Source organism: Schistocerca cancellata, chromosome 2 (genome assembly GCF_023864275.1).
Source record: "Schistocerca cancellata isolate TAMUIC-IGC-003103 chromosome 2, iqSchCanc2.1, whole genome shotgun sequence".
NCBI classification, from domain to species: Eukaryota; Metazoa; Arthropoda; class Insecta; order Orthoptera; family Acrididae; genus Schistocerca; species Schistocerca cancellata.
Genome location: NC_064627.1, coordinates 613,824,658 through 613,838,662, shown reverse-complemented (window position 1 = coordinate 613,838,662; position 14,005 = coordinate 613,824,658). Strand labels below are relative to the sequence as shown.

The 14,005-nt window shown below is 38.3% G+C and overlaps 1 protein-coding gene across 4 annotated transcripts in view; it reads left to right on the top strand.

Moving 5' to 3' along the window:
• The window catches only part of LOC126162273 (uncharacterized), a 321,006-nt gene that overhangs the window by 264,078 nt on the left and 42,923 nt on the right, over positions 1 to 14,005 (top strand). For 2 of the 4 annotated variants that reach the window (XM_049918674.1, XM_049918673.1), the window contains exon 1: positions 13,767 to 13,816. The exons of the other annotated variants lie outside the window; for them this stretch is intronic. In XM_049918674.1, coding sequence (XP_049774631.1) covers positions 13,789 to 13,816 — 28 coding nt within the window. In that variant the 5' untranslated portion in view covers positions 13,767 to 13,788. Of the gene's footprint in view, positions 1 to 13,766; positions 13,817 to 14,005 lie in introns of those variants that run through there. 4 annotated transcript variants of the gene reach the window in all.

Below are 14,005 nucleotides of genomic sequence, written 5' to 3'. Positions count from 1 at the left end.
CAAGTACATCGCCCTTGTATAAACCCTCCATATACTCCTTCCACCTTTCTGCTTTCCCTTCTTTGCTTAGAACTGGGTTGCCATCTGAGCTCTTGATATTCATACAAGTGGTTCTCTTCTCTCCAAAGGTCTCTTTAATTTTCCTGTAGGCAGTATCTATCTTACCCCTAGTGAGACAAGCCTCTACATCGTTACATTTGTCCTCTAGCCATCCCTGCTTAGCCATTTTGCACTTCCTGTCGATTTCATTTGTGAGACGTTTATATTCCTTTGTGCCTGCTTCATTTACTGCATTTTTTATATTTTCTCCTTTCATCAATTAGATTCAATATTTCTTCTGTTACCCAAGGATTTCTATTAGCACGCGTCTTTTTACCTACTTGATCGTCTGCTGCCTTCACCACTTCTTCCCTCAGAGCTACCCATTCTTCTTCTACTGTATTTCTTTCCCCCATTCCTGTCAATTGTTCCCTAATGCTCTCCCTGAAACTCTCTACAACCTCTGGTTCTTTCAGTTTATCCAGGTCCCATCTCCTTAAATTCCCACCTTTTTGCAGTTTCTTCAGTTTCAATCTGCAGTTCATAACCAATAGATTGTGGTCAGAATCTACATCTGCCCCTGGAAATGTCTTACAATTTAAAACCTGGTTCCTAAATCTCTGTCTTACCATTATATAATCTATCTGAAATCTGTCAGTATCTCCAGGCTTCTTCCATGTATACAGCCTCCTTTCATGATTCTTGAACCAAGTGTTAGCTATGATTAAGTTATGCTCTGTGCAAAATTCTACAAGGCGGCTTCCTCTTTCATTCCTTCCCCCCAATCCATATTCACCTACTATGTTTCCTTCTCTCCCTTTTCCTACTGACGAATTCCAGTCACCCATCACTATTAAATTTTCGTCTCCCTTCACTACCTGAATAATTTCTTTTATCTCGTCATACATTTCATCTATTTCTTCATCATCTGCAGAGCTAGTTGGCATATAAACTTGTACTACTGTAGTGGGCATGGGCTTTGTGTCTATCTTGGCCACAATAATGCGTTCACTATGCTGTTTGTAGTAGCTAACCCGCACTCCTATTTTTTTATTCATTATTAAACCTACTCCTGCATTACCCCTATTTGATTTTGTATTCATAACCCTGTAATCACCTGAACAAAAGTCTTGTTCCTCCTGCCACCGAACTTCACTAATTCCCACTATATCTAACTTTAACCTATCCATCTCCCTTTTTAATTTTTCTAACCTACCTGCCCGATTAAGTGATCTGACATTCCACGCTCCGATCCGTAGAACGCCAGTTTTCTTTCTCCTGATAACGACGTCCTCCTGCATAGTACCCGCCCGGAGATCCGAATGGGGGACTATTTTACCTCCGGAATATTTTACCCAAGTGGACGCCATCATCATTTAATCATACAGTAGAGCTGCATGTCCTCGGGAAAAATTACGGCTGTAGTTTCCCCTTGCTTTCAGCCGTTCGCAGTACCAGCACAGCAAGGACGTTTTGGTTAATGTTACAAGGCCAGATCAGTCAATCATCCAGACTGTTGCCCCTGCAACTACTGAAAAGGCTGCTGCCCCTCTTCAGGAACCACATGTTTGTCTGGCCTCTCAACAGATACCCCTCCGTTGTGGTTGCACCTACGGTACGGCCATCTGTATCACTGAGGCACGCAAGCCTCCCCACCCACGGCAAGGTCCATGGTTCATGTGTCAAAATAACCAGTACCAAATATAATTAGGCAGACGGTAACCAATTCTGTCTATCTTCTATTAATTTTTTTTATTAATAAGGCTATTTAATCTCTCCTGGTGAACTACTACTAGAGATCATTCAGACAGATCAAGCTTCCTAACCCTTTTCTCTGGAGCAGTATCTATCGTCCTCTTGAGTTCCTATCGGTGGGTGACCTGCCTCTTGTATGTCCTTGGTAATACTTGATTTTTTGTAACTGCCTAGTGCAAAAACGTAATATTAATGTAATATTAAAGTAATTATCCTCAAAAAACTGCAAAACTGAGGCCACTACGTCAGGTTTAACTGCTGCAAGTGCAGACCCCTGATTCCTCACTAAGAACCTAAGTGGCCAATTCCCATTACTGGAGTGTCAGTTAAGTTGATTATAAATGACCAGATAAATATCCAGAAATGGCCACTGGTTCTTTACGAAATGTTGAAGATCATTTTACATGAAGTACGCGTTATGGTGGCTTCAACGACTGAAGGAAGTAGGTTCAGAGTTTAACGTCCTGTCAATGGCGATGCCAGTGATATAGATTTTCAGTTCTGATTTGACATGTGAAAATGAGAGACGATTTATACTCGTTACATTTCTGGAAGCACGAAATGAAGAATGGCTGTGTAATATGCTTGGAATTGCCTTATGATGTACAAAATATCCTGACGTACTAGTATATTAACTGACTTCGCCTTCGGCAAATAATACTTTGATGTTCTAATTCGGTAATTCTTTATTCTCTTCACAGATCAGAAATTTAATTAGTCATGGAATTACCAGTGAATAAAAGTTTATTTAACGTACCTATTTTAATGTACATATATCAGATCTAAGTATTTTAAATCCCGATTATTCACCACTTCAAATGTTGTACTCATTGATTATTTTCGGTAATTGGTAGAAATGTATATTATTATTAACTGTTAATTCCTTAACCAAAGAAGTCAGTAGCAGAAGTACACGGACAACTGTTAGTTACTTATGGATTCTGGATGGAATCTGTCGCTTTCTTGGGTGACTTTGGCGTTAATTAATGTAGACCACAAGAGTCACCAGTGCAAACCCATCAGTTTCCTTCTGGAGTCGTTAATGTATGGTCCATTAAGATTTGTTGCCTCAAATAATGTTCCGGCGTTTGGAAGGAACAAAGGAGAAGAGCTGTATGACATAATGAGTGGCGGTGGACAAATTGTTAAAGAAGTTTGGATATGACATTTGTTCATGGTTGCAAAACAGCCAGTAAGGCTTCGGAAAAAATAACCACACAATTGTTGCCTAGATTCCACGAGAGTTTTTAACTTTACGAATTTGTGACACTAGTTACCGTCAGTAGGCAGAAGGTTGCAATGAGGAAGGAAATCAGGGCGCACTTGGCTCTTAAAACTGTGTTTTCGGAGTTAATATTTGAATTCCTTAGGCAGATTGCCGAATAGCGGGAAGGAGGGTGGGGCCGGAGTTGGAATGAGGTGTATGCAGTGTGTTCGTCCTTATAATTATATGGTTATGGTGTGTATCGATGGTGAAGTAATCTCTGCCACTGAAGTGACGCTGCAGTATGCCCGTATTGCGGTAGAAGCGTGGGAGTGACTCTGTACAGCGACAGCAAGCAGGAATTTCGCGTCTCGATGTGTGCACCGTCAATGCAAATAATTTTTCTTTACTTGGCCCTAGACGGTACGTACCGGGTGGTCTCTTACTATATGTCGTCATGTTGTATGTTGGTCGCGAGTGTACTGATCTCTGAAGTTAGATAAACGAGTAAGCTGGGTAGAAATTGTCTACTTTATCAGTGTTGTAGAGTCACTAATTTAAGATATGGTGTGATGATCATTCTGTCTCAGGTTATGACTTCTTGCCATCAAGCAATGGTATTATCTCTGAAGTAATTTCAAGATGTGGTGCCAAAATTGAGACTCTTGTGTACACATGTACTGTAAACGCATTGTTTGAGTCGTTGTGCTCCAATTATATTCTCCTCCACGCTGTGTGGCCAAATTGAGTAAAATTAATATAAGGTGCTTTAACTACCATTTGCGCATGTACCGCTAACTGAGTGGGTACAACTGCTGAGAATGCATTAAAATATATACAATGTATTTACTTGAGTCTGCTTCCCCTGCATTCAAGTATTAGTAAAATAATGTAGTTCTGTTTCTGATACTGCATTGTTTCAGGCTTACTATGAGATACTTTGATACTGTATGAAAGAATTATTAACAGTCTTTGATTGTTTATTTTGTATTTAACATTTAAAACAAAGTATTCATAACACTCAGCTACATCTACATCTACATACATCTCCATATTCCGCAAGCCACCTGACGGTGTGTGGCGGAGGTTACCTTGAGTACCTCTATCGGTTCTCCCTTCTATTCCAGTCTCGTATTGTTCGTGGAAAGAAGGATTGTCGGTATGCCTCTGTGTGGGCTCTAATCTCTCTGATTTTATCCTCATGGTCTCTTCGCGAGATATACGTAGGAGGGACCAATATACTGCTTGACACTTCGGTGAAGGTATGTTCTCGAAACTTTGACAAAAGCCCGTACCGAGCCACTGAGCGTCTCTCCTGCAGAGTCTTCCACTGGAGTTTATCTATCATCTACGTAACGCTTTCGCAATTACTAAATGATCCTTTAACGAAGCGCGCTGCTCATCGTTGGATCTTCTCTATATCTTCTATCAACCCTATCTGGTACGGATCCCACACTGATGAGCAGTATTCAAGCAGTGGGCGAACAAGCGTACTGTAACCTACTTCCTTTGTTTTCGGATTGCATTTCCTTAGGATTCTTCCAATGAATCTCAGTCTGGCATCTGCTTTACCGACAATCAACATTATATGATCATTCCATTTTAAATCACTCCTAATGCGTACTCCCAGATAATTTATGGTATTAACTGCTTCCAGTTGTTGACCTGCTATTTTGTAGCTAAATGATAAAGGATCTATCTTTCTGTGTATTCGCAGCACATTACACTTTTCTACATTGAGATTCAATTGCCATTTCCTGCACCATGCGTCAATTCGCTGCAGATCGTCCTGCATTTCAGTACAATTTTCCATTGTTACAACCTCTCGATACACCACAGTATCATCTGCAGAAAGCCTCAGTGAACTTCCGATGTCATCCACCAGGTCATTTATGTATATTGTGAATAGCAACGGTCCTATGACACTCCCCTGCGGCACACATCAAATCACTCTTACTTCGGAAGACTTCTCTCCATTGAGAATGACATGCTGCATCCTGTTATCTAGGAACTCCTCAATCCAATCACACAATTGGTCTGATAGTCCATATGCTCTTACTTTGTTCATTATACGACTGTGGGGAACTGTATCGAACGCCTTGCGGAAGTCAAGAAACACGACATCTACCTGTGAACCCGTGTCTATGGCCCTCTGAGTCTCGTGGACGAATAGCGCGAGCTGGGTTTCACATGACCGTCTTTTTCGAAACCCATGCTGATTCCTACAGAGTAGATTTCTAGTCTCCAGAAAAGTCATTATACTCGAACACAATACGTGTTCCAAAATTCTACAACTGATGTGTTGTTCGACTGTCCGTTCGCTTCTTCACAGTCAAACTTATTTATTAAGTACTGAACATTAATACTGGTGTCTCACAGCAGTTTACTGAAACCTAAGGATGCACATCGTAGGTGAATTTTATATATCTCTACTCTCTGAGTTAGTGCTTTTGTGGTTCTCGTTTCCGGTAGCTTTAACCATGACTTTTTGCTTCTATGTCTCCATAACACAAGGGTGTAGGTCTATGGATTTTTGTTGTAATGATTTTCAAGTATTCCAAAAGGCCTTTCCATCCCTAAATTTAATTGTGAGGAGTAAACCGAAAGAATTCTAGTAAAATTATGAAAAAACACTCTCGCTGTATATAGATAAACGTTAATTCCTTCACGTAGGTTGTTGCAAAGCAATACTAGATCTCGTTTAACTTGCAATTGGCGACTATTTCAAATTTGTTGAAAAAGTCTGTAGTTAGTCACATATCGGCGTAGGTAGGAACGTTCTGTATATCATAGCCTCTTCTTTGTGAGCTACATTTTGTTAAAATCTATTTTGATATCCACAATCGTATATGAGAGGTGCAAGACGTGGATATTCATTTCAGGCTGTATTGCTTGTGCACACGATCATAACTGAAAACACTACATAAAATCCGTTTTCTGGAGACTGGATATAGATGCAGACCTCCATCCTATACCAGTCTAAATGAAAATTCGAGATGTAAGCTAAATTTTATACACTGTATTGAGCGATCTAAATATGTACTAAACGCTAAACCATAACGACCTGTAATTTTCATTGCAGTTTTTAAAATCTCAGGCAATTTCTTCCCTAAATGTGAATGTAAACACTACACATGATTATTAACAGATAGATATGCACTGCGCCATGAAGGTGACATATGAATCTACGAGTAACGCGAAAACATTTTTATTTGCCATAAAGCGGCTGTAAACCCATGAGACTACAGAACTAATTGCACACATTCGCGACATTTTACTCGTAGTGGCACTGGTGCAGCTTGACTAGGTGACAACCATCATTCTCTGTGTGCCCCTGTAGGCGAGTATAGCTGCTCTGTATGGTGCTGCGATTTGGCACGTTGACTACAAGCCTTCTATGTGTTGAAACACTAAACCCTGCTGTGGGTGTCCTTATGCCCCACACTGTCATTATTAGTCTTTCATTGAAGCTAAAAATCCTGATGAATGTTACAAATACGTGACGTACCATCACTACAGGCATGACAGAGATAATTTTTACTATTTTTAGCATCTACAAAAGAAATTAATTTTTGATGATTGGAAGTCAGAGTAAGAGACCATTTTAGTTTGGAGTTCCATAGAGGTCGCCTCTGTACTGTTAATAGTGCTGTTACCCATAGGGATGTTAGTTACAATATTAAGACTTATATTTAATGATTGTGACCGTTTACAAAATGAATCTATCATGTAAAATTCGAAACATTTTTTATTAATCATATTCATCTATGCCACTGACTAAATAGCAAGTAGGAACGTATCCTTTGAATGAGCTCAAAGATTAATGTAGACTAGCAAGTTGCAAAATCGGGTCGCTATATTCTCCAAGGGTTTTTGGCTGACCGCAGAAATACATGTAATACATGTCCGGCTCTTTCAGAGGGTGAAAGTAGTGTAAAGTACACACAGAAAATTTAAGTGTCTTTTTATAACGACAAAACGAAGTAAAGACAAAATTTTTAAACGTTTTGACCTCAGTACAATAGTCATGTCATAGTCGCAGTAAATGACTAAAAGTTTATATCACTAATTTATGTCACCATTATAAAACGTAATAAGTCTGAAATAAGTCTGCCATTAATTAAGAGAACCAGAAATACAACTGAGATCTATTCAGAGCACCTTTGTCATAGGAAACAATAACATGAGTTAGTTAAGTGAAAGTTCATCATGCAGTAATGACAAAGAAACAGCATTACTGAAACTGAACGCTGTGTAGCTTTTATTCATACAAAACTCATAAATCTTAACGTCAGATTTGTTGGATTAGGATCGCTTTTGTATAACTATTTGCACATCAAAGCTGACAAGTGAAAAATCCTTTCTTATTAGTCTGAGCAATTCTGCTGTTATTCTGATACATGCATCCTCAAGTATAAGGTGGTCCCGTTAACGTTATCAAGGTGCGTTTCGATACTTCAATTAAATGTTCCATCTCATACTTGAGCGATGTGTTTTTCAAAATAACAGCAGAAATGCTAAAATTAATAAGACAAGATTTCCACTTATCAGGTTCATTATGCAGGTATTTAGAGAACGCCGACTGCAAGTGTGCTTGGTTCGTAGGTTTGATAGATTAAGGAATTCTGGAGGTGCTACAGGAGCACATCGACATAAAAATGTCGAACGACAGGGAAAGATACGACTAGAAGAATCGTAAACCAATACAAGCCATCCTACGAGTATGTAACAGATTTAGGAATGCATTCCATTTGCCAGAGAATTACGCAGGGAGAAGAAAATGTAGATCTTGATGTAGCATGCAAGGTTGCTCCAGTCATAAGTTCGTAACATACCAGATCTGTTATGTGTTCCTGTATTTCACTTGAAAGAGGTACTGCTTAAAAAATTTCCACACAATATGAGACAGCTTAGAGGTGGAAGTAACAGTCCTAAGTTCCGTAATCGTCATATATACGTATCACATATATTACTACACAGGAATAAGCAATGAACACTGTGTTGCAAAATTTAGTCTTTGAAATGATTCTTTTTCGACATTTTTACATAATGTTCATGTCAGTTGTATAAAATGCCTTATAAGTGATGTGTAGAAGCTCTGATTTCTGTTAATTGATGTTTTCTGACCCAAATTTCCTTAAAATTCTATTAAACAGCAGTAAATAAGGAGTTTTGTATTTGAATAATGTAGGGTCATAGTGACCTAAGAGTACCATATTTGATACATGGGTTACAGCTACTTTTGCTTGAAAGACACCTGCTCTAACACACAATACATGACGTGTAGGTCAGTAGGTCACTTATTTACTGACACTTTTTTTTTCAAATTATTGGCTCTTAGCGGTGCTAAGAAGTGAAATATTACGAATTTTGCAGCTCATGTATTTAAAACTTTGTTTTCAGGTCTGTAGAGGTTAACTGATTCAAATAATCCAGGATGTGTTTGGGAATTGAGCGACGAACAAGTTACTTCCCCGATAATGTTTTTGTATGACTTGCATCAAAAAATAGGAGTGATTTTCACATAATGTGCGAGAAACATGTTGTCAATTTCTTGTTATGAGCAAACGGAAATCATTTGACTTGGAAACTGCGATTAATCTCATCATTTACGTTGTGAGAAGATCCTTCAAAGTAAGGAATGGAGGAATAAGGGAGAGCACAATACCGTAAAATTTCGCTAGCTATGTGTAACTTGGTAGCCAGGGAAAGGTGCCTGCTTTGGTTTCTGATGCCAGTCTCTGTGGAGGATACATTTTTATGCTTTTCGTGGCACAGCTAAAATAAGTTAAATTGAAAATCAATATGGAAATCTTTTTTTACTTTATTTATTGCATGCTATATACCGTACCACTTCATTGTGACATGGGACAGTAACTAAACACAGTTTGTTTCATTGTCCAGAATGAATAACACCTTAGTAATTAAATCTAATTCAGCCACACTGTTTTTACAGATACTTCATGTTTTATTAAAATCGACTTATCAATTCCTGTATAAATCTATTGGATGTGAGTTAAAGACGTTAAACATTAAAATATAAAGGTAGGGATACCGAGTTTGAAGGGGTGCAATGAACCTGAACCTGAAGGTGGCTGTCCAATCACTACTAGACGTCCATCTCCAGGTCACCAGCAACAGTCCAGTCAAATTGAATACGATCTATCACCATGCTAACCGTCGAAATCCACTGTAATAGAAGTAATTGATGACAGGGTACTAGGAAACGCAGAAGAAGGCTATTGCAGTCGTGGCTTCAATTCCTGTAGCAAACTAATGAGGCACTATAAGCGCATTAAAAGTAAATCAAATTACCGGTTAACTGTAAATTGTGCGTCTAGTGAAAGGCAGCAGGAGATTGTTTGAAAGAAAACAGACGGTCCCAATTACAAGCCCTGAAAGAGCATGTAGTATGAGAATTTGATAGAGACAGGTCGTGTGGATCTACAGTTCACTGTTGGCATCTGCAGATATGGGCAGTAGAAGCGTCTAAAATGGTTGACTTGGACAATTTGTAAGCTTCGAATCCCTTAATCGACAGTCTTAAGGCTGAGTATCACATTTCATCTAGGCATTTTATTACATTTGTCACACAGAAAGACACAGGAGACGATAAAAGTACACGTCAGAAGTCACAACAGGTTGTGGAAGAAGTAAATGTGTTTATGACAGAGCAGAGTGTGGAGAGAGAAAATGTCTGGAACAGTGACCAGAGCCAATTCCAGTAGGAAATGCCTTCACTTCTACGCTATCCCACAGAGCAGAGAAAACTACAGCTGATGTGTTGTAGTCCTCTACATAGTTCTACCCACAGCTACCCAAAATATTTCAAAGGAACTTGAAACAACCTGATCACGTAACATTCATGCGGAGGCAAGCAAAAGTAGAACAATGACCAAAGAACAACATGAAACGATTTGTAACTTTAGTCCTTGGCGAATATGCTGAAAATGAAAATAATGTGTTGCTGTGTAATTCATGGTGAGCGTATACGCGTCGTATTCGTCTAGGTGCAAGTTTTCCAAACAAAGAAGTTACGCTGAATATATTCCACTAAAATCACCATACACTACTCTCTCTGGATGTTTACATCTTCCACCAATATAAGCTCTATATCAAAAGGATTGCTGTTTATGTAAGACTACGATGTTCCAAAACCAATCTAAGATTCACGTAAGTTTGTCATTTTACAGTTCGCTCTGTGATGCACAAGTTTCTGCAACAGAGTATATGCATATATTGCAATATACTTGGCAAAAGGCCTGTTACGTCACTGACATACGCACATTATAATTTAAAATTGCAATTAATGTCACTTTTGTTACTGGACTGATTGAATACGAGAGTGATTTTGAATATAGAAACATGGATTTAGTGAGGTGCTGAATTTGTTCTCGTCGACATTATTTGAAAAACTCCCGCATCTGCAGAATGAGGATTGGTATAAGCACTACCAGGTGTGTAGGATATATGTGTTTTGAGTAATATGATTACTTTAGGCAGAGTATTTTTGCACTGTTGACTGAAAATGCGTGTTACACTGACGTCATTCAATTATGTGTTAATATTCTTCCAATTCCCTATTTACCTTTTACTTACATCATCTTACTTTATTTCTCTCTATTAAAATGCCACTTGTTGTAGAACACAACGTTCTGCATATAAATTATTCTGACCATTGGTTGTTCTACGATCGGGTGTTATTTTACACATGGTTGTGTGCGGTTCCAAAAGTTCGTTGTTTAAGCTATTCCTTGTTAGTAAAAAATACGAAAGTAGCCCATGACTTTGTTTACGAAGCAGGCGAAGATAAAGCAATTAAATGCTCACCAACAAAATGGATATTGTACTGTTAATGGGGATGTACTCCAAGGAAGTCTACATTCGTGACTTCCTGTTCATGTTCAGCAGGGGCTGCAGGAACAGAAGTGCGTGGGCTCTATAGGAAAAAAGTGTTTGACATTTGCTGTATCAACAGTAAATAATAAGATCTCTAGAGAAGTTTTAACAGAGTTCATCTTTGTTGACACATCTGTCCACTTATTTATTACAGAGTACGAGGTAGTTCCATATGAGAATCGATAGTGAGGTGCGACAGACTGTCCAGAGCCCTCGAGATCACACCAGAATTTACACCTATACGAAGAGCCCGAAATGGCGGCGGATCAAAGTTCTAGCGGCTATCTTCATAAATGATTATTTAGATACATTGTTTCGGGTATTTTTGGTTCCCTCGTGTTTGTAACATGTTTACTCCTAACCGAAGCCAGCTTTACGATATAAGTTGCTACATTTTAGTCATGAAATAAATATATCTATGACCGCCACGAGTCAGCCATTGGTTGAAAAACATGTAGAAGCTGAAAAATCAAAATGTATTTTTGTCCATGGACGTTGCATAAAATCGTGATTGTTGACCATTAGAAAGAAGGCGGCAGAGGAACAAAAATCGATATCGAAGTATATTTTCGTGCAGCAGAAGACACGTAATGTGGAAAGACAACTATTTCTTGAGAAATGGGACACAATCTCGGATAAGAATGTGGTGGGAAATCAGTGGCGTCTTTTTTTGGAAGGAAACATTCTGACATACTCCTTAAGCCACAAAAGAAATCCTCGCAATGTCGAATGAGATCTGGTATCTCAACCACTCGAAGTGAGAAAGGCTGTAGCGTTCGTTATGAGGAATTGTCTTCAGTAAAACTTAACAGAATGTCGTCTCTTCCATTATTAATTTCATGTAACAGTCAAAATGTCATCAAATTGTTTGGTTTACTTGATTTTTAACGTTATTAATTTCGTCTTCATCGTGAAGTCACTCAAAAAATATAGACTTACTAACGGGGAATATCTCTCCAAACATCTTCCTCAGACAAATGATTAAAAGATAGTAAGTATATAAGTATTCGAAAGAAGCAGTAGGAAAGTAAATGGTAGCAGGATACGTGAAACCATACAGTGACATTGCAATTTGCTGTTTGCAAGATCTGAAAGTTGTGAAGCGATGTTAATTGTTATTCATCGTTTTCGCTAGTTATAGGAAGAGCGAACGGATATTCGTCTTGTTGCAACACCTTCGGGGAAGTGCAGTGCAACTGAAATTAATAATGGTCTTAGCTCTCTTTGGGACACAACGTCTCTGTGCACGAGGTGCGAGTCTATGTTACTTACCGCAAAAGTGTTTATTAACGTGGCTTTTTTCTGTTCCTCTAGAACCATCTCAGATCTGCAAATTTCAGTTACAGGAGGCAGCATGTGCAGGTTGCTGTGTGCGGACGGGTTACTCCTGTAACCGAAATTTGCATTTCTGAAGATGGTTCTAGACGGACAGAAACCAGCAAATTGAATTACACTTTTGCAATCAAGACGGATTATAAGTTTAAAAAGTGACTGCGGTATTCCACCAGACATTATGTCTGTTTTTGCAAAATGCGAGGTTCAAAGCATTTAAAAACAATTTATTTCACTTGATTTTTCTAAGGAGAATGTGACATAATTAACTTCCACGTGGAAGAATGTACTACATATACAACTGATATGTCATTTGTACTAAAACCCAAAACAATTAAAAATTTCTTATGTTAAGTACGTATGTGTACCTATGTGGAGCTGTTAGTGATATGTGAAGCATCGACTCTTTCTCTGTAAGTCGTTCCTTGTGTGACATTCCCTCTAACAGAAGGGTGAGGGACAAGGTTGTAATTCGAAACAATTTGATCTTTAAATTATATCCTTATTTCAAATCCACTTTTTATGTGCTTCAGTTTTTATCTGCAGTTTAAAATGCATTTTAAAATGCATTTTCCAAGTCACAACATTGTCTTGTGTTAAATTATTACTAATTAAGGCGCACGACCAACGCAGTATTCGGAAACCGTCAGTACTTTATATAGTATGTCTTTCCTAAGAGACGTTACGTGCCCTTTCACTAGAGTTGTACCACATATTTGCCATTTCCGTTTAGAATTGTGTAGCTAGACTCAATCCTAACAAATAATCTAGTCTTTCGTATGACGGCTAGGGTCTACAGAAGGCGTCAGTTGCTTCTTCTTTACACGCAAAATGATTATTTTAACGAGGGGAAGTTTACGTGCCCATACTATATAGCCCTTCCAAATTTAATCCACTGCACTATATATGTATAACTTGGCATAACAATCTGTAACTAAAGAATTAAACAGATATTTCAAATATATTTAACGTATTATACAGGACTTAAAGGTGTAGATCTCGAAAAAATTACAAATGCTGCTTTACTGAGAAAAAAAATATTCCTTTCCAGCCTGTGTCTAAATTGAGTTGTACTAATGTTAATAAGTATTATCAGCATTTTCTAGAAAATCGATTTAGAAGAAATTTATCTTCTCATTGCGGATTTGACAAGTACTGCCCCTAAGACGTGAATGAAAATATTAATTCAATTGTGTTGCTGAGCCTTGGCAGTTAATTTCCCTGGACACCGGTCTTTTCGTTTCCTCGCCCCTACTACAGTAACACACAACGCAAAAAAAAGGAAAGGAAGAAAAAAGCAAACTAAACGACTCAGTATGGTAACCAGTTTTATAGAATGCTGTAGTTGTAATGCTGATAATACGTATGACACAGTGAACGATCACAGATCCTTTCAAGTACAAGGAAAGTCAGTCTGCTGCTAGTTGCTGCAGCCACAGTTCACGGAACGGAAAATCAGGAGGGAACTTAACGATAACATTCGATGATCCCATTGGGTGTCTAAACATATATAAATGAAAATATAACGCAGAGAGCAGTAGTAGTTTTTGTCGAGTACAATGAAGGCTGCTTTGTTGCTTGTTGCTGGTAAGTATTGGTAGTATTTATTATCTTTCATTCACGATAAACATTTTTTTCTTAACTCCATTTTACATTATTTCTCGTGTATTGATCCGTGTGAAATGCTATTTCCATCTATTGAACGATGGTTGTGTAACCTAAAGAAAAAAAAATCCAGTAGACTTTAAAATGCATATCTTATTCTGAATGAGCACT